This window comes from Coturnix japonica, chromosome 5, assembly GCF_001577835.2.
Source record: "Coturnix japonica isolate 7356 chromosome 5, Coturnix japonica 2.1, whole genome shotgun sequence".
In the NCBI taxonomy this organism is placed as follows: Eukaryota; Metazoa; Chordata; class Aves; order Galliformes; family Phasianidae; genus Coturnix; species Coturnix japonica.
Window position 1 is genome coordinate 10,257,651 of NC_029520.1, and position 25,227 is coordinate 10,282,877.

Sequence of the window (25,227 nt, forward strand, 5' to 3'; positions counted from 1 at the left end):
GACACTAAGTGTGTGAGTGCGTGGAAACTAATAGACACTAAGTGTGTGAATGCGTGGATATTAATAATTAGACACTAAGTGTGTGAGTGCGTGGATACTAATTAGACACTAAGTGTGTGATTTCGTGGATACTAATTAGACACTAAGTGTGTGAGTGTGTGGAAACTAATTAGACACAAAGTGTGTGAGTGCGTGAAATTAATAATTAGACACTAAGTGTGTGAGTGCATGGAATCTACTTAGACAATATGTGTGAGTGCGTGGAAACTAATAGACACTAAGTGTGCGAGTACGTGGAAATTAATAATTAGACTCAAAGTGTGTGAGTGCGTGAATATAAACTAGACACTAAGTGTGTGAGTGCGTGAAAACTAATTAGACACTAAGCGTGTGAGTGCATGGAAATTAATTAGACAGTAAGTGTGGGAGTGCGTGGATATTAATTAGACACTAAGTGTGTGAGTGTGGAATCTATTTAGACACTGTGTGTGAGTGCGTGGAAATTAGTAATTTGACACTAAGTGTGTGAGTGCATGGAAATTAATAATTCGACACTAAGTGTGAGTGCATGGAAACTAATAGACACTAATTGTGTGAGTGCGTGGAAACTAATAGACACTAAGTGTGTGAGTGCGTGGATATTAACTAGACACTAAGTGTTTGAGTACGTGGAAACTAATAATTAGACACTAAGTGTGTGAGTGTGTGGATTCTAATGAGACACTAAGTGTGTGAGTGCATGGAAACTAATAATTCGCAGACACTAAGTGTGTGAGTGCGTGGATTCTAATGAGACACTAAGTGTGTGAGTGTGTGGAAATTAATAATTAGACACTAATTGTGTGAGTGCGTGGAAACTAATAATTAGCAGACACTAACTGTGAGTGCGTGGATATTAACTAGACACTAAGTGTGTGAGTACGTGGAAATTAATAATTAGACACTAAGTGTGTGAGTGCGTGGAAATTAATAATTAGACACTAAGTGTGTGAGTGTGTGGAAATTAATAATTAGACACTAAGTGTGTGAGTGCGTGCAAACTAGACTCTAAGTGTTTGAGTGCATCGAAATTAATAATTAGCAGACACTAAGTGTGTGAGTGTGTGGATTCTAATGAGACACTAAGTGTGTGAGTGCGTGGAAATTAATCAGACACTAAGTGTGTGAGTGTGTGGATATTCAACACTGTATGTGTGTTTGCACATACCTGAGCCCTTCCCTCCCTTTGTGTGTGCTCCCACTTATACTCTGTTGCCCTTCTTCCCTTGTGTGATGTTTCTCCTGCCCTGCGGATGCCATTCTCTTTTGTATCCCCCACCCCTTCACCCTGTGTTGATGCCCCATCTTTGCCCACTGAAGCCGACTCATTCAACCCTTACCTCCTTTCTTTTAGATTTCAGCTCCTTTTTATTTTGTCAGCACATCCTTTAAACCTGTGATGGATACTTGTAGCCAGCTTGCTTGCAAATCAACATCCCAAGCTGCAGCCTGTTGTGTTACTTCACTTTGGCACCCGCACTGTTTAACACACACTTAGCTTATGTAACATCAGAACAGAACCAATCCATCCTGAGGGAGCAGGGCAGCAAAAGCCCAACAGAGGAACAAGAGGCAGAACTTGGTTTTGAATTGCTTCGCTCAGCCCTGATCCTGGTGGCCAACTGAGCCCTTCCTCGCAGCACCTGCAGTTCTGTGACAGCCCAACTCGGGTGGACGCTGCCTGTTTCTGGACTGCTCAGCAAACACGTCACACTTACAGGTCTGTCCAGTTGTCATTATCTGGTGCCAGTGCTTCAGTGATACGCTCTCTATCCTGTACAGCAGTCAGGGGCTCAGTCCATCTGCTCAGCTGTGGTTTGTCCAACATAACACAAATCTGCGTATCTAATATTCACTAGGGTGAGGTTTTTCTTGTTCTGTGTTGGTTTATTTTTTTTAATAAAAAGCGGGGAAAACATGTGGCTCTGTCACAGGCCCAGCTGGAGATGAACAGATATGCACCTATGAGGCAGTGCTGCATGGTCCATATGAGAACAGCTGGGAAAGGCAGAATGTACAAGTAAGGGCCATGCAAAGTTGTCATTGGAGACATTTGGCAAACACAGTCAGTTATAAACAGGGCCCTCAAGGCTGACCCGCAGGGAGGCACGGAGCTGGGTGAACCCGCGCTCCATACAAGAGCAAAAATGAAGCCAGCAGCCTGCAAACGTGCCTCAGTCATCTGCCTCCAAATACAGGAAAATAACTGGATTCCATTTTGCTCAACACAAGCCATTTCAAGTGTTTCACCCGCATGTAGACATGCTTCCTGTTATTCCCTACAAGTGTAATTTTCCATTTTCCCAAACAAAGGATGGGAACAGGAACCTTGCGCTATCAGCCCTCACTGCTAATAATACAGCCTGCAGCTGAAGCCACATGGAGGCACTTCCTTTCTTTATTCTGCAGCACAATCTGCTTACAGGCTCACTACAGGACGGAGCAGCAGTGACCAGCTTCTCACCGCCACCCCCTCTTAACCACTACTTCCTATCAGTTTGAGATCAACAGGTAAGACCACTTCTATAGACAGCCAGTACTACGTTAATAATTCAAGCTCAATAAAGTTAGGGAGTGAGAATCAACAGAGCACTTTTACTGATCACCACCTCTCGGTGTGGGACGCATTGTTCGCCTCTAATAAAAATTTGGGACCAGTAGAGACATTTTTCCTTTCTGTTCCAGCCTGCTCTCGGGGCCTCTAACGTGGCTTTATATTCTCTCCTGACAGTTATCTTTCCAACTTTTATACACAAAAATATCCTCCATACACTTTGTGTTCTTCAGAGTGCTGTCAAAGAATGGCCCTAATACTAACTTCAGGTGTGCAAGATAACAAGGTAGCCTAGTGCACAAAGCAAGGATCCCTGTTAAGCACTACATAATTCTCATTTGGGATGCAATACAGAGCCCTGGCTTCTGTTCCACACATCCCCTGGGATGTTTGTTTGCTGTACTGAACCACGAGCTGACTGCTCCGTTGTGGGTTTCAAAATCTATCTTGGCTATATTAATCCTAGGAAAGGCAAGAGGAGGAAAGAACAGGACTATCAACACATGTGCTGGAGAGGAAACAGGGCCCAAACAACAGGCTTATTCATAATCAAGTACATCTCATATTCCATTATGTTGGACCGTGCTAATCAAGAGGAGTTTATGGTAAATTTTTCTTATATGCACCATATATATTGCATTTAGCAAACCACATACAGCACAACTACAAAGCCTTCTTTCATAAGCGACAACTGGTATACACTTAGCAAGTGTACCAAGTCCTGCAGAGGGAAAGTGCCAATCCAAAACATTTTCTGTACTCTTTGTAAAGCTGCCACTGGTGCCATCTGCTCCCAGGGGCTCCAGCAGGCAGACAGAGGCTCACGTCAGGCCAGAGGTCAGCCGTCAGCAGCCTGGTGCTCTGTCAGCATTCCAGCTATCAAAAAGCACCCCCTGACATTTCCACAGCTCATTTGTCCTTCCCTGCCTTCTATGGCATCTCAGCGGTGTTACCAGTAAGGACAGTTTTCTCCTTTTTCTCCTCCTCCTCCCTGCAGGCTGCACACGTGGTAATTTGCCTCTCTGATCTGACCTTACCAAACCAGCTCCCAGCAGTCAAAGATCCGGTCCTCCTCGTCCTCCACAACACCACCACCCTCCACTGAGAAGAGGGAAAAGGACGCCCAGCTGCCGTGTCCTTTCTGAGCACAGAGACCTGCTTGCCCTGTGCCTCCTAATTCCAGTATCCTTCCCCAAACTCCTCTCAAGGCTTTGTGGAAAGTAGGAAATGCTGACTTACGTATTGCACACTGCCATGGTCTGACACGACTCCCCTGTACAGAACTCTGAGATTGTACTATATTGTAAGTTGATGTGATGAAAGAAAGTTGTTGCTGAAAAACAAACACAAAGGAAACAAGTTCAGAAATGAAACACTTGCAAACACCGGTTGTCCTCCCAGCGATTATTTAAATAGATCGAGTTAAGTGACCTCAGCGCCTTAAGCTTGCATCCGTACTTAAACATGATTTAGTTAAATGAGTCTAATGATGAACTGCAAAACAAAGAGGTACAGAGAATGAAAGCTCTTGTTTTGATTTAAGATGAAAGCGCTATGAGGCTTCAGCTCTTATTACTCACAAAGCAGCAAGACTGGAAAGTGTTTCTGTCATCAGCCTCACCTTTACAGCAGAACGCTCTGTTACCAGCTGAAGGCAAACTATTTGCTGCATTCTTTTGAAGTCAGACTTAAAATGCACAGTGGCTACGAAACAACGTTACTGGTCCCAAGGCTTTATCTCTCTTGAAACAATCAGCATGAAAACGACTATCCTGCTACTTTTTAACAAACCTCCTGAGAGATTCGCATTTTCACACTGTGGGACCCCTCACTTCTTCTTAATGAGCCACCATAAACTTTTCTAATACAGATCCAAGTAGTTTCTTGCTACTGCCGCACTCTGTTGGAAGCGAAAACATTGGGTGAGAGCAGCAGTTTGAACCAGGTGAAAGAGCAGCACAAGAAAATACATCAGAACTGAGATGTGTTGATACAGCGCTCAATTACAGCAGTCACTCACATCTTTTGAATCCCAGTCTGGCTGCAGTTTCAATTTGCAGTAATTCCACCAAAGCCTGGGTGGAATGGAGAGCAGAAATCCGACCAAAAGACTCCTAAACTTCTGGTTGTTGAGCAGCACTCAGCTCTCATAAGAGCCTTACTAAACTACAATGCTTCTGGCAGACCCACAGCTTGAGTGCAAAACATGCTGAGCTGCACGTGTAGCAGAGCAGTCAGAAGGGGAAGCGATGGTCCTCACAGGAGCCTTAGAAACTTTAATGCTCTTGGTGCCAAGGGAAGACAAAAGAAGGAACGCATCCAGCCTCCCCAGTGCTGAGCACAGCTGCTTTGTATAAGACAGCTTAATTACCAGTCATGGTATAATGCCATGCATTATGCAGTAAGGCATCAACAGTCATGGCGTGCTTTGCTAAGCGCTGAAAACAGCAAAAAACAAAAAAAAAGCAGTGAATGAATGAAGTGCCTACTTGGGTGTGGGCAGCAGCCTCAAGGGCTGTGGGACCAAAATACTCACTGTTGCTGGCGAGCCACTCATTGAGGTCTATTTCTCGTGGTAACATCACCAGCTCCTTGAATTCAAAGTCAGTAATTCTGGACTTTGTGTACTCAGGCTCCAGGTAAAGTTTCTTCTCTTCCGGCGCTGGCTTTTTCCCATTTGGCTTTCCCTTGGACTTCCTGCAAGAGACAAACAAGAAGCTGGGTTAGATGGGTTACCTTCACTGCAGCTGAAGAAACCTGAAAGAAGCCTGTTTACCCAAACTCCTGCATTTGTTCCCTGCTGTTTCTCCTGCTTCCTGTCCCCTCAGCCCAACTCTAAATAAAGCACAAGATGGAGAAGGCGCCTTGAATTTCTGTCACTTTGTTTTAAGTTACTGGGAAAGTTTTGTATGGTATAAAAGACTGAGCAGCTGCTACTCCATTCCTTTTCTGTCAGTTTAGACTGCAAGTTACTTGGGAGAGTGGCAGCCAGTCTGTACCTGTGAACAGCTGTGGCAGCAAAATGGCACCGCACACACAGGACACACTCCGATGTGAGCACACTGCCCACCTGCTGCATCACAGCTTACCGCTACCTGCAGTCAAAGCAGGCTGGTGCAGGAGGGCTCCCCTTTGGGAAAATGCTCTTTCCACGCTGTGTTTTGGCATGGCTTATTCAAAGCTACAGCATTACTCTGTACTGCATCCCTCCATTCTCAGGTTCCACACTTCCATTGGAAGTGAGCAGTGGTGACTCCAGGATCAATGGCAATACAAAACCTAGTGTATCTGAGACGGCACAAACAGCAGTTTGGTTTCTTTTTTCCTGAAAACCCTTTAAAGTCCACAGCAAGCAGCTACTAGCAGAGTTGTGCCATGAAAGAAGCTTCCATGAGGATTGATCAAAGCAGACTAACAGCATCCCATAAAGTACATTTCTTTCCATGGCACACCATGATTTTTCATCTCTCATTTCTCAATGTTTGCTGTAATTATTAGAGCTTTGTTCCCACCCCGTTTTTAACACCCTCAGACTAGACTGAACACAACCAGAATTCCTGGGATGGGGTTTCAGGATGGACATTTGAGCAAAGCCAGTGGGCCAACACTTTGCTTTATTTAGGCTGTATGTGTCCAAACAGCTGCATATCCATGTGTTTCTACAATTAAAACTTCCACCTAGTTGGAAACAGAAGCTCTATTTAATATGGGGGGGTAGGGGGTGGGGGTGGACAAGTGTAGTAGGGCAATGCTTGGTACACACTATCAACACATGAAAGAGATGCTGGGATTTTTCAGTGCCAAGTCTTGGTTAAAGAGTGGGTTTTTAGGGACGTGCAAAGCCACGACAAGTCCACCTTTGCAGATAAGGACACTGAGTTTGCTTTTGAAACATATCAAGGCAACTGTTTTGCATTCTGGCTCTTAGCACACTTTAAAAAAACCCCAAAACCAACCTTCAAAACATGGTTCCAAAGCACACACTTGATTTTTGCCTTATGTATGAGTTGCACATCTTTCCTAGAATGGTGTTTCACACGTCAGTGCTTTTCCCAAAGAACGTATGGCTCTTTGGATTTCTCTTCTTATGGGCTCTTCACTGACGCACACACCAAACCCATCTTCAGAATGACTCATGGTCCCCATCTTCAATGCTGTAAGCAGAAGCATGCCGTAACTTTCTACAACTCAGTCAGTCACCAGGACTGTCACTGCTCACCACATACTACTTTCATTAAGCCTTGTCACGTTTCTCCCTACCCAACAGAGTGACCTCAAGATGAGAAAGGAATGGCCGTTATCAAAGGAAACTTCCAACAGCAGCATGATACACACACTCTCACAATGTATTTTCAGGCCACAGATGTGCAGGAACAACCACAGGCGATCCCCAGTCCAGAAGAGATGGTTCCTATCTATTTCTACATGAGTAATGTCACCATTAGAGAGGACGCCTGTGACACGAGCATCTTTCTGAAGACTACATGTACAGTAGGAGAATCAACTAAAACCAGTACTTAAGATGACCAGCTCAGCATGTAGCTGCTTTTCTTTCAACATTTCCTGTCCTCTCCTTTCTCTACAGCACTGCATCCCAATCCAAATGAAGCCTACAAGACACATATCCCTTAGGTTGATTTAATGAAGTAATTTGGACTAATTCACACAGCCGCTGCCCAAAGGGATGTCCTAGGACGTGTGAAGTCAGATGTTTCAAAGCAGAATACTTCTAACACAGAGGAGTTACTCAGACCGGCAGATCCTGGTTCTCAGCTACACATTCTTGTCTTCAAACCCTTATATTTGCAAGATTGCTTTTCAACCTCATCATGTAAAAGTGACCTGGAGATAAGAAAGAAGTGTCCATGAAAGAACTGCAGAAGGGCCTTGAAGGTATTTAAGAAGGTATTTAAGATGTACTTCACTTAAGCCTGGGTGAGAGGCTTCAGGTTTTCAGAGAACTCAAAACAATACAAGGAAAACACAACAGCAAGAAAGAACAGTCTTCTTTGATAATCTGTAACCTGACTTTATAATGTATGACACAACACGTTTGTCCTGTTCACTTTGCAGGACTACCATATTAAGACTTGAAACTACCTTACCCTGACAGTAAATAGCATAAATCCACTTGATACCACGCGCTTGGCCCCGAGCTAATAAAAAAATACTCAAGGGCACTAATTTGCCTAATTCCAAACGTAAGCTGCCTTACTCCTACACTGCTGAAGCCAAGCCTGGCATGCTCCAAGTAGCGCCTTTATACCTGCTGGACCTCTGCAGAGACACCGTTAATGTCTACCCAGAACGCACACTTTGGGTCTGTTTTTTTCCAGCTGGTTGGCTGGGGAAAGGAGCAGGTTTCAGACATTCGTAGATGATTTTTTAAAGAAATGAGAGTTATAATTGAGTAATACTCGGGCGGAATATGCTTACAATTTAAAAGACTGGTTTGAAAAACCGCATTAACCACTTGGGAGAGGAGAAGCAGCGTGGATAGAACAGACTGCGTACCTCTGCTTTACTTCAGGGTACTTAAACCAAGAGCCCCAGGTCAGGGCTGTGCCATGTCAGCAAAGAGCAATCTTTAGAGTGGAGGAGGAGGGAAGAGAGAGACAAAGAGGTCACAGATAGTCTGTCATAGAGCCAAGACTGCAGAGGGAAACCACCGGAGGAAGCTGGATGCAGGAGACTGAGACAGGCCTTCCAGTGACGAGAAGCGGATCGTGTTTACCTCATTCTCACTTTGGCATCTTCTTGACATTTCAAGGAAAGAATCAAAAATTCGGTGCTAGGTATTTCCCACAAGTTTGCTAATGCAAACCATTATGAGCAGACCTCACACCGGGAAAAATAACCCAAGCACACCCAAAGCTCATCTCCACCCAAACGTCAGCTCTTTGCTGGATTACTACAGGCAGCCACTTTGCATCTTTCAGCAGATGGTAAGTCTTTCCACAAGTGCCTCAGTCTGGAACTGGATCATTTCAAACAGAAGCTTCCTGAAGGAACCCATGCCCTGCCCCTTTCCAAAGCTTTGCCTCAGTTTAAGAATGAACCCGTCTCACAGGTACCATCACAAAACCTGCAGCAAGGCCCGTGAGCACTGATATGAAAGGGTTTTGATTCACGCCACCAAAACCTGAATGTCAAAGCACCATCTGCAGCACAAACTTTTTAACTTTTAGCAGCTGCTGAGCATTAAAGTAAGACCACAGCATTTGTTTCATGACCTGACAATTTCATGACCTGCATGCAGTTTGGTGGGGATATTACATGGTTCAAACACTGTAACTACAAACAGAGATACATCCCAGTTCTAGCAATGCCAAGTTCTGAAGTGGACTGCACATCTTTCCTCAGGCACAACCCCGGTTACAATGTCAGGCTTTCTAGCATTAATTTAATCATGCTCAGTCTGGGTTGCAAAACCATTGGTTTAGCTTAGAAACTATCAATAACAGTCAATACTAAAGCATGTTCTTTGCAGACTCAGAAAGCTGGAGCAGACAACAGTATAGAGAACACAGTTTAAAAAACATGACGGCATACAATCAAGAGTCAACAAGTAACAGCAGTGTTCCGTATAAACCAAAGCGCAGACACGTAGTAAAAAGCAAGAAGTCAACAACTCGGCTTCTTTCTGCTCTCCTTTCCCTCCAGCTCCACCACTGTCTCAAAGGCTTGTAAGAACCCACCATCTACCTGGAACCAACTCCAAGTGTTCCATGAGAAGCAACTGTTACTCTTTGTCGTGTGCTGCAAAGTGTTTAAATGCAAAAGGCCTTCTTCCGTTTTTTGTTTTAAGGTACACAAGTACAGAAAAGAATGGATTGCCATTTCTGAGCTGTCCCGAACGCCCTTATAAGGGAACACTACGGCAGCAAACACAAAGCAGCACATTCAGAAACAGTTCATTCATCCTGCTTTCAGCGAAAGGAAATGTGTCAAAAAGAGCAGGATTGCATTGTTCTACTGAGGAAACACCCAACTCCATCACCTGCAGCCTATTTACTGGAAAATGGAACTCAATGTCATAAGGGCAGTGCCTAAAAGAAAAAAAGCCCATATCCTAAAGCTGGCAAAAGTCCCGATTTGTGTTTACCTCTGTCTGTCTTTCTTAGCCATGACAATTCTGCTAAATATGCCAGGTCAGCGTGCCCCTGCTGCAGCTGAAGAAGCGGCCACTGCACAGCAGTATGGGGAGGTCTGACAAGGTCAAACCAAAACCTTACTATCAGTGCTTGACTATCAATGAATGAAAGAACTCATTTAGGGAAGCCAAGGAGAGGCAGCACTCAGCAGTTTTTACTGACAGGTGAACCAGAGTGCTTATTAATTCTTCAGATAAGTCTCAGGATATGTTTGGTTTTGTTTGGTTTTAGGCACTCCTCTAAGATGCCGTGGGCCAAGTTACATCCAGGAAGAAGATACAGAGCAGGAAAAAGAGATGGTAAAAGAGAGGTCATGCGTGTGAAGCAACATAACAGAAGGTTAAGCAAACCAGCTCCAGCCTGAGTACGTTCATTACTGCCTGGGCATCCACAATCAGCCTTGTGTTCACCTGAGAAAACACAGCAGCTGGAAACTTGTCTGGATCTCACTGGAGCAAGAGAAGTGTACCATAACCAAGTAAGAAACAGGCCTGCTGGGCCACCATCATCTTCCTGGGCTAAGTTCCTTGTTAAGATTCAAGTACAAACGCTAGTTTATCACGTTGCTTTGTTACCCCCTCTCAGTTAATCAAGATCCTTTCCTTATCTCTCTCATTTCTCTCCTGATCAGATGCCAGTAGTTTTTTGGTGCAAAAAAAGCCTTCTTTGAAACATCTTCAAAGCACGATCCAGGTATTAATTTTAAAACCATAGGAGAGAAGCATTATTCCCAATTCATAGCAAGAACTGGCTTTCAGATTCCAAGTTTATTAATGGTACAAAGACTAAGATGTGCTTCAATTTTAACTGATACAGCTTGTTTTGATCGAAGCACATGGGAAGCAGCCAGATTTAGCTGAAAACAGGTCAGGGACACCCTGTGGACAAATGTGGACACTCTGCCCTGCCTGACAGCTCACATCACTTTGGGATTGTAGCAGGCATAAAAGGTTTTGGTCATATGAGCCCTATTTATTACAAGTTTGACCTCAGAAGAGATAACAGTGGTTAGTTAAATCAATGGTGCGTTTTAAAATCATCTCTACTTATTCAGGATTCCAGCTGTCTGACTCTGCTATAAGCACTGTCTTGCTGTGCCTTTTTTATGTGCCATATTCAAGGTTGGGAGGCATTTTTGTTTGCTCGTTTCTAGAAACAAGCACCACACACAAGAGTAACTTTGGAAGGTTAAGCTTAATAAAACAACAAAACCAAACCCTACCAAAAAAACAGATCTGCAGACCAAACCCCAGTCACTCTGTGCCCTCTGGATCTTGCACCAATTTCAGGTTCCAGTCAGCTCTTAGATATGCTGATCTCCATTAGAAAAATCAACAGAACAGGTCCTGCAAGCTTTACATGGCAAATGCCTCCCAACTTGCAAACTTAAAGATGCACAAACCACCTCAAGTCTGCAAGGATCAAAACTGTCAAAGATAATGAAACTTGCACTACAAAGAGACTTACTTATGGGCTAAAGACTTTTATATAATCGATGCCATTTACTACTCCAGGTTGACTGGTATCACCCCAGGAATCCCAAACCAATTTACAAGTGCTTCCCAGCTGTGACAACTAGTTGTGACACAGACAGTGCTGGCAAGAGTGGAGCGAGAGCCCGGGGTTCATAGGGATGCATAAAAGTGTGGCACAAAAAGAGAATGCTGTTTTAAAGAAGATTAAAAAACACAGGATGCCCACGGAATGTTCCGAAATCACAGAATAGCTTTGCTTGCAAAAGAACTTAGAAACCACCTATTCCAACCCCCTGCCAGGGGCAGGGTTAATGGGGACACAGGGGGTTGCCAGTTTGTGCCCTACAATCTGTATGGCTCACAAGCCATAAAGTGTTGGGGTTGAAATGCTGCAATACCAACTGCAACATCTTTGTGGAGAAGTGCCTTCTGAGAATGTACAGTCTCCAAAAGCAACACCGCATTACAGCGACTTCGGGTACCTCTATAGTACCCCTCCCTCCCCCAGCAAAGGGGAGAAAACCAAAGCTCTCGGCCCTCCACGTGTTTCATAAGGAAATCAGGCTAACTGCTCCAAGATTTACTTCTTTTTTTTTCCCCACGATGGTTTACTGGAAAGAAGTTATCAGTTAATTTCTGGATAAGAATCTTCTGCGTAAGTGTGGGAGCCTTGAACCCATTCCCAGCAGGAAGGAAAGAGTTTTATGAGTGAAGATTTGATTCCCAGTGACAAGCACCCACCAAGAACAACAAAGCAGCAGGTTACACCAGCTTTTATACCACAGCCATGAACACTGTGTATTTTCCTACCCTGGCCATCCTTATTTCCAACACTGGTCCACAGTCATTTCCCCTCTGATAGGTGCAAGGACTGGAGGCTTAAAGGCTGCAGTCACCGCAAAATAACCCCTTGGGAATTCAACATGTTTATTTATTTGTACACGACACAAGAAAATTGGAATTGGCCTCATTTGTAACAGAAGTGTAGTTGAAAAGGAGAGAGAATATTTGCATTTCTCCTTGCCTTTAAAACTATACATGTTCAGTATCTGCATGGGGAACTTTCAGCAGTCCCCATGTGCTGCTTTAACCAAGACCAGAGCTGAGCCTTTAGCCCTAAATGCCACATGCCAGAACACCCAGACCACAAACCCTAGTGTACACGTACACTCTCAGGGCCGGGAAAGAGAAAAACATCAGCATGGGAAGGGAGACCGACCGTGTAAGGTATTAGAATGCAAGCCCAAACCCACTGCATCATGCAGCACAACTGTTCATGGATTGCTGCGGTCAGACTGTCTCTGCAGGGCTTGAGGAAAGAAAGACGTTGCATTTTCAGACTGTCTGTGCTTCTTCTCACCCCGTGTTCTCTGACAGACCCCCGTGACCTCAGCTCCATTCCTCCCACCTCCTGCCGTGAGTTAGTTGCGGGGCTGGGGTACGGTGCAGCTCCAAGGAGGCTGCGCAGAATAAAATGTCTTTGGCAGCATTTCTGGTCCTGCTCCTTCATTTTTGTTCTGTTTTTAAAAGTTACCAATAGTTTATTTAAGGGGAGGAGGAAAGAAGAATGTGCCCTGCATGCCAGGGAAACTTTTTCTCCTGGATTCTCATAGTGGCTCTTTGCCTTAAAAGGGAATCTTTGCTTAGCCTCCGGATGCTGCGCTGAAAGCAGTCGGTGCCAAGGCATGGCAGGCATGTTAAGGATGACAAATGCCATAACATTATTTTATAATGCTGCTTCTCAGCAGAAAGCCCTGAACGATACTGTAGGCCCAATCTAGGTTCCAGCTGGTGCTGTTGGCAAAGCAAAGAGAACACAGGGCACCTGCAGTACTGTCTCCAGGACATCAGGCTTTTCCCTTCTTTCTGGAGGACCCCCCACCCCCCTCACACCTCTCCCTCCTGCACCCTTTGCCTGATAACCCCCGGTGTCAGCTCTGCTTGCCCCTCACAGTGTGGCAGCTGCACAGCAACTGTTAGGATGGTCAGGTCCTTGCTGATGGCAGGGCACTGTTGCCACTCCTTTCCTTCTGATCAGACTTCCCTGTTTACTCTTTAATGCAACTCTGGGAAGAAGGAATACAGAGGCATGGCCAGGCTTGCAAACAATTTGGTTAATACTACAAAAACGCTCAGAGTGCATTCTTGTGGTAAAAACATGCTGGACTTGAGTTTCCTTTCTTCTCTGGGCATACCTGCCAGAACTCCTCCCCAGAGCAGAAGCTGGACCTGCACTGTCCACCTGCCTTTGGGGAGGGGCTCCTGGATGCAGGACCCTCACACAGGTCCAGCTCTCCACCAGCCAGCAAATGGGAGGGGCTGATGGAGACAGAGCCCCAGCACCGTGCAGGGTACAAGTGCAGATTACTTCTGGAAGCAAGGGATGCAAGGGGGACAGAAAGTGATCATACACCATTCGCTTCCATTTTGAACTGTTTCTTCTAGCTTTATACACAAAAATACCCTCATTCAGCCAAACCAGGAGATGCCAAAGCAAAGTCTCAGCAAAATTCTTGTCCCAAATGATTCAGTACACTCCAGGGTTTTGGTAATCTGAGGATTAGGAAAGTAAAAAGACACAAATCTTTCCTAATGTTAATACCCAAGGGCTTTACAGAGCCAAATTAGGACTGCTGCAAGAGATGCAGTAGGTCACATATTCAGAGTGTTGCAACAATTAATGTACCCAATGCTTAGAACAAACCATAGAGCAGAACACTGCGTCATAGGCGCCAGAGTCCTCAGCGTGTGACAGAATTGGGGTGTTTTCTTCTCATCTGTGTTGTTTGCAACCCTCCAACTGTGAGTGAGCTCTGGCCAGCTGACAAAGCAAACCCAAACCTGAGTAAAATAGAGCAGAGACCTGCTTGGAAATGTATTTCTTAGGGTGTTTCCCCTGCTGCAGCAACTCACCCCTAGGAGGATACTTTCAGAGCAGACCTCGAGAGCACACAGGGCACAAAGGGAGCAGAGAGGCTCTGCTGTGAAATTCCACAGGGCAGCTCTCCAACAGCATCTCTGCCCAGCCCCTTCTGAAATTCTTCAGCTGCAAACATAAGTTGGAGCCCTGTGTTCTGGGGTTTGTCTTGTTAACACACAGCTCATTTTAGTGCCCAGGCATACATGTCAAAGCCACCAGGATGCTACCATTCCCTTTTTCTCTCTTAGAGGAAAAGGTCATTCCTATTGTAGCAACACAAACACTTTTTTAACCATCCACAGTGGGGCATGCTATGTGCGTGTATATATACACATATATATCAATCCTATTCCAACTGGAATAAGATTCATCTCACCTAACCACAGATATCTGCATATATGAAGATTCATATCTGAATTGGCTATATCCTTTTAAAGGCAGCAGAGATAAAGAGCTTTGTGTGTGTGTGTGTTTTATACTGGACCAATATCTCCACCTGAGGCAGAGACCTACAGCATAGCTTAAGTTTCTGCAATTAGAACACACAGGTGAAGGAGGAAAGGGGCTCTCAGTTGAGAGCAGACAAAGGCAGATGCCATATGCTGCAGAGGGAGCTGTGGAAAAGAACCACAGGAACAAGTAATCTGCGCCAAAATTTGAATGCAAGTAAGTTACAACATTCAGAAGAGCTTTTTCAATACAATCATTCTGGAGACAAAAAAAAAGCCTTTTGCAAAGAATACAGAAAAAGCAAAACCCAGCCAATGAGCAACAACAAAATGTGCCTGTATCTCTCCAAGATTCTGTAAAGAGAGAGAAAATGCACTGCAATAAAAGCATGGAGACTTCTCTGTGTGTGTTCAGACAAAGCAATCAACTTCAGCACTGATTTTTTATTTATTTTTTTGGTTGCTACTTTCTCTGCTGCAATCCTCCATTGGAATACACTTAAACCTTATTTTGACTCCTGCATTATGATTAGATTCAAGTTCTGGCAGCAACCACTCCCCCTGCTTATTCTGATGCAACCCTGTTATCTTCCCAGGAGAGCACATGCAATACATTTTGGTCCACCTTTGCAGGGAGGGAGTTCACCAGCAGAGCACACAAACCACTGAAGACACTACTTGTTATCTTCCAATCCAAACTGTAGAGCTGGCAGATTGCAAAGGTATCTTTCCTATTTCTCTGAGCAAATTTGATTTGGAACCCTCCTGGCCTCGTAAATGTGAGATTTCACAACGTACCTTGCACAGAGTTGCTTTTCAGAGTAGAACTGTGCTTTAATAGCAAGGAATTATTTCACCATGGAAACCTGGCTTTAGTGCTCAGACTTCTTGCTATATAGCCCAAGATACACAAATGCAAACAGCCTGCTCTGCTCGGAGTACCAGGCTGCAGACAGGTTTGTCTTTGTACACAAGTGTTTGACTTTCCTCACAGCCCTTTCCCCACAAAAACATTCATCCGTCTAACAGTGCTAACTAGATTTAGGTACTAGCATAGCCTAATCAAAACCTACAATAAAGGACGTGTGTTAGAGATGCAAAGCCCAGCTCACCACCTTACCCACATACTGTGATTCGAAGGATAGATACATATAATGTCAAAGTCTTGTCAACTGAATTTTATAGTTCTGAACTTTCTAGAAGTACAAAGGAGTTTTAAAATCTACTTTATAACTATACTAAGCAGCACGAAAGGTGGCAATGTGGGTTGCAAGATGCAGTCCCCAAGCAGTTAATGGGAGCGCTCACTGTGAGTCAGTGCTCCCAATAGATAAATACCTCTCAGCATGGTGTGACATGTCAGCTCACAGCTGAGCTCAGCCATGGCTGCTGCCTCTCACTCACCCCAGCTCCCCAGAGGCAAGGAACAGCACGGGGCTGTCTTTGTTACTTCCGGCAGGACCAGGCAAGTTGTGATGGAGGCACAAAACGTGCCTTGAGTTGGAAGGCTGTGCTGGCTGCTTTATGGGGACAACAGATTCAGTAAAGTCTTAGATACAGAGCAAAGGAAAAAGCTATAGCTTGTCTTCACTGCTCACAAAACAGTTTTGCATGCCTGCACCTGTGAACTTATTCTTGAAGTATTTGTGCTAGCACACATATGCAGCTTGTTGCACCAAGACACAGCTGTGAGGAGTTCATTAGTTAATGAGCAGGTTGGGCAAAGAAAAATCAACATGAAGCAGCAGCTCCACCTGAAATTCAGATCCACTGTATCAAGCTTGAAAAACTCATTGCTTAGGTTTTAAGTGATCTGTGGCATTTTTATTAGGAAGGACATTCAAACGGCTAGAAGTTACCACAGGTCACGGTCAGTTCTCTCTCAATGGCAGCTTTAAGGATCAAGAATGGATTTATTCTTTTTTCCCTTCACGTTTCTCTTAGACTTTTTTCTCTATGTAGGAGAAAGTTGGCTGAGAGAAATCCAACCTCTCCTGGCATTCCTCAGGTCTTGTGGTAACAGAACAGTACTTCCTGGCCTTAATACAAACTGTCTTGTCAAAGGAAAAACAGTTCCTAGTTAGAAGGCACAAACTGCATCTCCTCACAAGGTAAGAGTTGAAGGTAAAAGGAATGACAGCATTATCTTCATTAGCTAACTTTCATTAACGAATATGTACAAAACAGCTGCTAATCCAGCTATTGGTTAATGTTTAAACTTGGCAGCAGAATGATGCAACACTGCCCATTTGGTTCTGTCACCAGTAACACACAGCCCTTTCCCCACCATGCTAAAATAGCAGTGATTTCTGACCCTGATTTATTAATTTCCAGGATATTCTGAGGGAGAAGGAAAAGCTGAATTAGAAGAACCTTTATAGATGCATCCCAATCCACTGGCAATCACAAAGAAACAAGAACACAAATCCAAACTTGCAGTGTTACTTTCAATGGCTTCTTGAAATATAAATCCATTCATTTAATTAAATACTGAATGTGCAACCAAGGAATTGGTTAAGGAAGATGAGTCGTTGCACTCACAAGTGGAAAGCAATACCTGCATGAACTCACAGTTTCTCCATTCACACTAGCAAAGACTATTTATTATCTAAGGTTCTTACCCAATGCACAATGTGGAGACATGCTTTTACAGTAGCCTTTCTAACCCAGCATCACACCCCAAATCAAGGGGTGGTTGTGAGCAACTCCCTTCAGACACAGCCTGCATGGCTTGTTTCAGCTCTTGGCAGCATTAGGCAGATCACAGTAGCTTTGTAAAGAGGTAATCATGTGGACTGGTGCACAGCTGCATTAGTAGTTCCACTGCAAAGAAATTAAAGATGATCACTAACAAGGGAGCAACTCTCAAGAGAGCAACTTCATCACTGGGTGATTCAGTTCCCTATACTTAAGTCCCTGCTTCAAAAATCAATAGGAATCCTTAGAAAGCTTGTAACAGAAATCAGTCAACAGATTTGTTACAACTGATGATGTAACTAGACACAAAGACAAGCACTGAATGTTGAAAAACAAGTATTTCTTTTGAGACAACACAATTTTCCTTCACTTTCCAAGAGCTGATCGGGACCCTAACTTGACTCCTTTCCTTTGCATGTTTGTTCTGAATAAAAAGGTAGTAGTGTTATCACTGAGGTCTTCATACAGCAAGGAATCAAAACAACCTACTTCATAAACTTCCTTTCCATCACCTTGTCAAACACCAACTGCTGATTCTCAGCATATGCCTCTGTAAGTCTTTGGTGTTCTGAATCTGGGATATGTGGTCACATTGGAATCAATGGCAAGTCTAGCGAGTATCTAAGCGTGAGTGGAGCTAACAAGGACATGGAGTCATCTCCCTTGGCATTTCAGCACTGAAGTCACCACGAAGAATCCCAAGCTGCCTTTCTTAATCAACTCCAACTCTCTGTGGCCTGCTGGGATTACTTTGTACAGACACAAAGCTGTTAGGAGTTTTTGTGCTTTGTCTCTATCTGCCTTCCCGAGGACGGACAGCTGCACTCACTGCTGATTCTTCCTTTTTCACAAACATAAGGAATTGGAGACAGCCACGATGTTCCTTACACCCAGGGAGCAGCTGCTACAGCCAATCCCTGTTGTCTGGGCAAAAGCACTTCTACGCTGGCTTCAGTATCAGAAAGAAATTAACTTGCAAAATTAGCAGAGCAGCATTTCCAGGCAAGCTTGAACAGCCTACCTATTAACTGTTGTTAACATTAGGCCTCCACTACTTCTGAAAAGCAGTTTTTCTTCAAAAAGGAACAGGTTAACCCGTACATCCAATGCCTTGCTCCTTCCATAGGCCACGTGCCAGCAGATCTTAAAAGCAAAGTTTCATCTTCTCTAGGAACTATTTGCCAAAGTCTTCATTAAGATTGTGTTGAACCCCACAACACCAGGGATTAAGGGAAAACATTAGGAAGAACTTCTCAACAACAAAAAAAATTAAAATGCTTTACCTAACTCAGTTTTGGCACAGCTGCAGAAAAATATATATGATACAAAATGAGACAGAGTTTGCCTTACCTATTTAGGGAGATGACAACTACCACCAGCAAAATGTGTTCCTAACAGCACACCTCTTCAGCAAAGATCATCACGAATCAGAAGAGAAAAGCTCTCCTGGGTCTAACAGAAGTAGAGACAAACCAGGAACTGCACCCAGAAGGATGAATGCTGCACGCTCATACTTTGTGTACATTTATATCTGAAACCATCTTCCAGGCAGAAAAAGCAGTTACTAAGATCATAGAGGAAACCCTACACTGAAACAGCCACATAGCAAAGAAACACGATAAAAGAAGGGTGGATGATTCCAGAAGTTTCAGGTTACAATCAAATCTATTCTAAATTGTCCACAAGGAATTTCCAGAGGAGTAGAAGGAGGACACTCGTGCTCCTAAAACAGAGGAAAACGCTGTTAATCCTCAGGCAGACGCCCATCCTATACTAGGCTTTCAAGATACCTTGCAGGGTTATTTCACCACACAGAGGAATTTTAGCAGTCATCTCCCTCTGGCTATCACTTCACCGGATGTAGAGCACGTAACCAAAATACAGCTCAACGTTGTGAAATACCTCTGAATGAAGAAAGACCAACTTCTTCATTAAGCTAGCATGCCGTATGTGGTTCAGAAGGTTTCATAAACACACCGGGATCGTGACACTCCTGCAGTGCATACAAGTGAATGAACTGACAACTATCCCAAGGAATGGAGGCGTGCTGGCTGCACAGGTCTGCTCAAGAGACACAGCCTCTCTCCAGAGTGTAGCTTCAAGTCCTGAGCTCCAGAAGCTGAGCAGGCTGTTAAACACCTCCAGCAGAGGTACTGGACACTCAGGTGAAAGAACAACCTCCAAAAGCCCATCTGTGCTTTCAGATGCATGGAAGAGCTACCCACAAAGTCCCACGTCCAGGTCACACCTTGCCAAAGCATGAGATGTCACCGACCCAAAGTACCTTTTGTCCTTCCCAAGCAGCACAGCAAGAGTCCCATGCATGTCACTGAACAAGAAGTCACCTCCTGTTACAGAAATATTCAGTGAGACACAGCAGGACAATTACTGATGTCAGTTGCCCTGAACCATAAACATTTTGAACTATTTTGGTACAATGGAAAGTTGTGGGAGGGAGAAGGAACAAGCATAGGATAAAAATAGATGACACGGTTTTGCCTATAAGCCCCTTCCCACCACGCTGCCTTCTCCCTTCACGTCTCCCTTCCCTCCTCCAACTTGTGCATTAATCAGATTAGGCAGAGTTAATTACTTAAAAATATCATACATTGGAATGAATTGTCACAAACATTTTCAACCAGAAGTAGGATATAAATGCATTTATTTTGGAATACTTGCTTCAGCCTTCTCAAAACGCACATGCCACACATTTGGCTGTGTGAGCCAAGGCAGCCCCAGCAAACAAGTTCTGCTTCTACCCACCTGTATCCTGTTTCATGCACATGTTTAGGATGACTGCATGATCACTGACAAACAAAAGCCAAAGTCAGAATTAAGCTGTTTTCTTTCTGATCTTGCTATGAATCAAGGAAGATGAGGGTTACAATTATTATTATTTGTTTAGAATTTCAAAGCACTGGGTGTAAGAATATCTAAGTGCCATCCAAAATGCCAACACAAGCTTGTCAATTCGTCTATGATGGAATCATTTATCACACTATTGCAAGACAAATTGCTACATTCTTGGAAAGTGACTGCAAAAATTCCACTTCATTAGTACTGCCCACAGTAGGCATGCCTACACAGAAACAGCTTTGTCTTGTACTTTGGTTCCCAAATCAATCCCTGCACATCACTGTAAGACAGAAGGCTCCCTCTGGAGAAAGGAGTTATCTATTCCCACATTCATCCTGGACTATATGTACATACAAAAAGCGCCATACTTCATCAGAAGCGATTAGACAATGGTATCAACTCCATAGCCTGCATTACTCCTCCTTTGCAACACCATATCCCCAGTTATTGTCAGCTGTCCCAGAGGGACTAGTTTTCACTGGAGCTTGGAAAGGATAAGCACTGACAATGAAGATGCATGCTAAGTATTTCCTGACATTCACCCATGCAGGACTTGCAGTGCTGCAACACAGCAAATGCTGCACTTCTGAGCTGCACCTGAACCAGGACTCTACCTCTGACACTGGCAGTGCAAACCACGTCCTCACGTCCCCATCTGCATCTCTGAACAGCAGCTGCCAGTTCTCATGGCCAGCTCAGTTACCTGTGGGGACCAAGAAGGGGAGACACCTCCTGCAGCTGAGCTTTGCCTTCCAATTCTGCTGTTCAAGGCCGGTAAAAAGCACAATTCTGCATGGCCATCAGCAGTTTTTAAAAGCAGAACAATATTCAGGGTTTCTACATTGCTCCCCCACCCCCCTCTGTCTGTCCCTAGAACAACCAACTTGTAGGAAAAAAAAAACCACACAACAACTGCATCCCTTTCAGTGTGTTTTGCTTCTTCCCCCCCCCCTCCAACCACTGGCTAAAAAAAAAAATTACACACAGTTCATTACAGGAGAGGGGAAAAAATGAGAGCAACATATTTCAAAAACATCTGAACTGAAATGAAAGCCCTAATTAAGCACTGGGCTAAGGAACACACAACTTCATCTCAGCTGCGCTGCGATTAATTTAAAAGGGGAGATGGCACTTTTCCAATGGTATTCTAATTTTTCTTTTAAATCATCAGAAGCACAGAGTCTTGGTTCCATCCCTTAAATGTTAAACACAGTTTGCTGGCCCGTATGATGAAAGATATTCACATCTCCAAAGTTCTTCATAGTTGAATCACTAATAATTTAAAAGAGTAACAAACCTAACAGTTGCTTTCATAAAAAATTAATGAGAAAGGCTGAGAGCACAGCTGCTGCTTTTGTTACATTTTTTGCCCTTTCTGGTTCAGTTGTCTTTCCCCATGCTCTTTTTATCACCTCTCAGGTGCTCACATCGGCTGCTGCCTCTTGTGAATGAATCCCCTCCACTTTCCCTCCTAGAACCCGTTTTTCCTTTGGCAGCTCTTACTCCTGGTGTGACGCAGGCACTACTTGGCAGCAGCAACCAAAGGGACCACGGCCCACATCACCAAGCAGTGAGAACAGGCATACTGAAAGCTTCCAGAGGGCACATCATTTACAGGCATCCACAGCTCACTTAACTGTTATACACAGGGAATGTTGCAGAGGAAAGTTGTACTGCTTCAGTATCTCGCAGGATAACTGAGCCTTCTAATTGCCAACCAGTAAGTCCTCAGGGAGGCAGAAGCAGAGAAGCCAGAGAGAAGCTGGGAGCTCTGTCCTTTCCCAGGTGTGATGCTGTACAAGTGCTCGGTGGCCTGGGGAGGAAAGGTGCAGTGTGTGGGAGAGGTGACAGCGATGGTTCCCAAGACTAAAGGACAGTAGAATGTTCATAACATCACACTCTGCACAAGCAGGATATCTCCAATCTCATCCCCATGCCATGGTAAGGCCTGATCAACACCAGAAAAGTGGCTTCACCCAAAACTTCGCATTGATTCACCTTCTGCACAGATAAGAGGAAACCCAGCAAGCAGCATTTCAGAGGAGCGGGCTGAAAAGTTGGATTTAATTGTCCTGCACTCACTCTGGAATAGACGGTCAGCCATTCCAATGAGTGTAGGACTCATCTTACTTCACTCCATACACCTACAGTATCTATACCAACAAGAGTGCCAGGCTGGCAACGCACCCCTGCAACCAGTCATGTTCAAGTGTCCTTTTCTACCAGCACTAAAACACACAAAGCTCAGCCATGGATGCCTACGTTCAAGAAAACCCTCCACAACTGGCACCATTTTTAACTTAAACCAGGTCCCATATGGTTCCCCCTTCTACCACTGTGGGCCTCCCACTTTAAGCACCTGATTTTTGCAGTAAGGACACTTTGGTGACTTGGCATTTACGCCAGATCCTGACCAGTTACTGGACTCCTCTCTGAGCTCTTAGAAGAAGACGAGTTTCTATTTTAACAGAACAAAAGCTGAAAGGAAAATGAAACAACACACACAAGGTCACGTGTTTTCGCAAGAAAAGAACTAAGACAACCATTCTGACATCTAAAGTAAGTTTGTTACTTCACACTTCTGAACTCAAAAACGAGATAACTCAGAAGGAAGAGACACAAGGGAACAAACAAAACCCAAATCACCTCTATCCAGTCACAGCTGCAGCACGTGTTTGTTGTTAATTCCACATCCAAAATATTTCATGTACAACAGCAACTTTTTCCTGCTTTCGCTATAGTTTTATAGCATGTGTAGTAAAGAAACATCACGAAGAAAAAGCAAATAAAGTTACGTGCAACTTCTGCACGTAGTCCAGTTGCAGGAGAAAGGAAGAGCTTTTGTTATGCTTGATGGAAAAGCGCACACTGAGCACACACAGATCTGCCCCGCTGCTCAAGTCACAGGAAGTTACCTACGCTTTATGATAAACTGCCAGGGATACCAAACAAAAGCCTTGGCACTACTTCCCTGCAGAGGCACCCATCTATTTACATCTGGGACTGCTGCCAACAGAGCAGCTACCAAGAACTTCAAAAGGCTCCCAGCATGAATAGCAAGCTGCTGGCCAAGGGATTTTATGACATGACCAGCTGCCTAACACCATATTGAGTGGTGTTAACCCCCCAAAAATACCAAGAATTGATGTTAACCTTGTTAAATGCTGAGAAAGAAACCCGAGTTCCATAAAATAATGTTTTCCACAGGAAGGAATGTATTTATTTTCCACAGAAAAAGCCTGAGAGTAACGCAGCACTTCTTGAAAAGCAGCTGAGTGGTTCTTATCGAGCTGCCTGTGTCAGTGAACGTGCCCCATTTAAACAGGAGTTCCATCCCAGCTTTAATAAAGGCTCCCCAAACCCGTCCAGGGAGAGAAGGCATGAGTCAGAGGAAGAGAGGGATAATGTTTCTGTTGACAAACATTTAACAATTGGCAACCAGTAGTAGGAACGGGGACAAATGAAAGCTTGCCAAATAAAGTTACGCTGGAAGAACAAGGCTCCTTTTTGGAGCAGCACCGCCATTCTTCATCCAGCCGAGAAAATATCCAACCGCATTTAGCCAAAATAAAAAGCTGCAGTTGTTGAAGAGCAAGGCTACTAATCCTAATGTTTGCGGTGACGTTTTTTCCCTGCAAACCGGGACGGGTTTGAACTCCTCTGAATCATATTACTGCGTGTCCTCTGCCAAAGAGTCTGGTTTTGGTCTCAGTAGTCATACACGTCTCACTGTTCACAAAACTACTGAGAGCCTCATGAGCAATTTTTTCCCCTCATCTTATACGACATTCCTGCTCGAGGCATGCCAAAGCACGTGCGGAGCCTCGGTCAGACGCCTGAGAACCAGGTCTGTCTGCCTGCACCCACAAAGCCAGGCTCCCGGGAAGCAGAAACAACCCCGGCTCGCCGCACTGTAGGCGGACAAGGGTCTCTACCCGAGCAGCTACTGCTACTCCAACTTCCACACCCAGCTGCAGCGCAGGACCCGACGGGAGCCCAGGGCTCCGCGTTAGAGCGGCACCTTAACCCTAATCCGCGGCGCACGCCTCCCGCTGCCCTTCCTCCTCCCCGAGCCCTCCTTACCGCAGCACCTTGCCCACCGCCTGCAGCACCATCTTGCAGCTCAGTCCAGCCTTGGGGCTCTGCGCGTGGACGGGCCGTTCGGCGGGCAGGCTGCACTGATCCCCGACCATGGTCCGGCGGAGCGGGGCGCCGCGGGGCACGACTCGGCGCACCGCGGCCTCTCGCCGCTCTCCCCGGCCGCTCCGCCCCGTCAATGGGCAGCGGGGGGCGGCTGCTCCGCCCGGCCCGCCCCGCTCCGCCTCCAGTCGGGCCACAGCACCCGGCCGTGCCCGCAGCCGGGTTCGCGGTGCCGCCCCACCGACAGTCGTACGCTTACCACGAGGTTTCCCATACGCACAGACCGAACATCCTCCGGCGCACACGTGTCCGGCAGGCAGCTGTGCCCACGGCTCCGCGATGAGGCTTTGTAACAGAACTGGAACGGGTTCGGTGCGACACAGCCCAGAACAAATAGTCCCGAGGGCACCGCTCATTCTGGAGCGGTAAAGCTGACCCAGGACACTGAACAGCTGGGCTTGGATGGGATCTTAAAGGTCACCTCTGTCCCTCTCTCCCCAGCCCTGCAAAGAAAAATCACTGCCTTATAACAATCTCCTTTTTAAGGAGAGCAGTAAGGAAAGAGAACTGCACGGACATACAATCAGGAATGCATTGCTGACTGGGAAATATCTGCGAAGTTGTCCAGCCAATTTTGCCACACCTGCAACACCAAACACCCTGGGAGAAAACTCTTAATTTGCTAAACTGGCACCACCTGTAAAAGCAGAAGGCCAACAGACATCTCCAATTGAGTGCAGCACAAACAATGCCATTACTGCCACCAGCAGCAAGCTCTGCTTGCTCAGCTCAGCCAGGAGCACAGCTGCTACTTGCACAAGGCCAAACTACAGCCACATGATGCAACTTGGAGAAATCGGTGCTACTCTGTCCCAAAGCACCTACACAGGCAGCAGTATTTTGCTGCCTTTTAGTCACACATGAAGGCCAAGCATCTGTGCCC

At 45.1% G+C, this 25,227-nt stretch overlaps 1 protein-coding gene across 7 annotated transcripts in view; it reads right to left on the reverse strand.

The window, feature by feature from the left end:
• MOB2 (MOB kinase activator 2) overlaps window positions 1–25,227 on the reverse strand; it is a 107,113-nt gene that overhangs the window by 6,504 nt on the left and 75,382 nt on the right. For 5 of the 7 annotated variants that reach the window (XM_015863839.2, XM_015863833.2, XM_015863835.2 and 2 more), the window contains exons 2-3: window positions 5,130–5,290; window positions 3,833–3,926 (exon numbers count right to left, since the gene is read on the reverse strand). In XM_015863839.2, coding sequence (XP_015719325.1) covers window positions 3,833–3,926; window positions 5,130–5,290 — 255 coding nt within the window. Of the gene's footprint in view, window positions 1–3,832; window positions 3,927–5,129; window positions 5,291–24,227; window positions 24,417–24,543; window positions 24,591–25,227 lie in introns of those variants that run through there. The other 2 variants (XM_015863838.1, XM_015863834.2) reach the window with 2 other exon arrangements.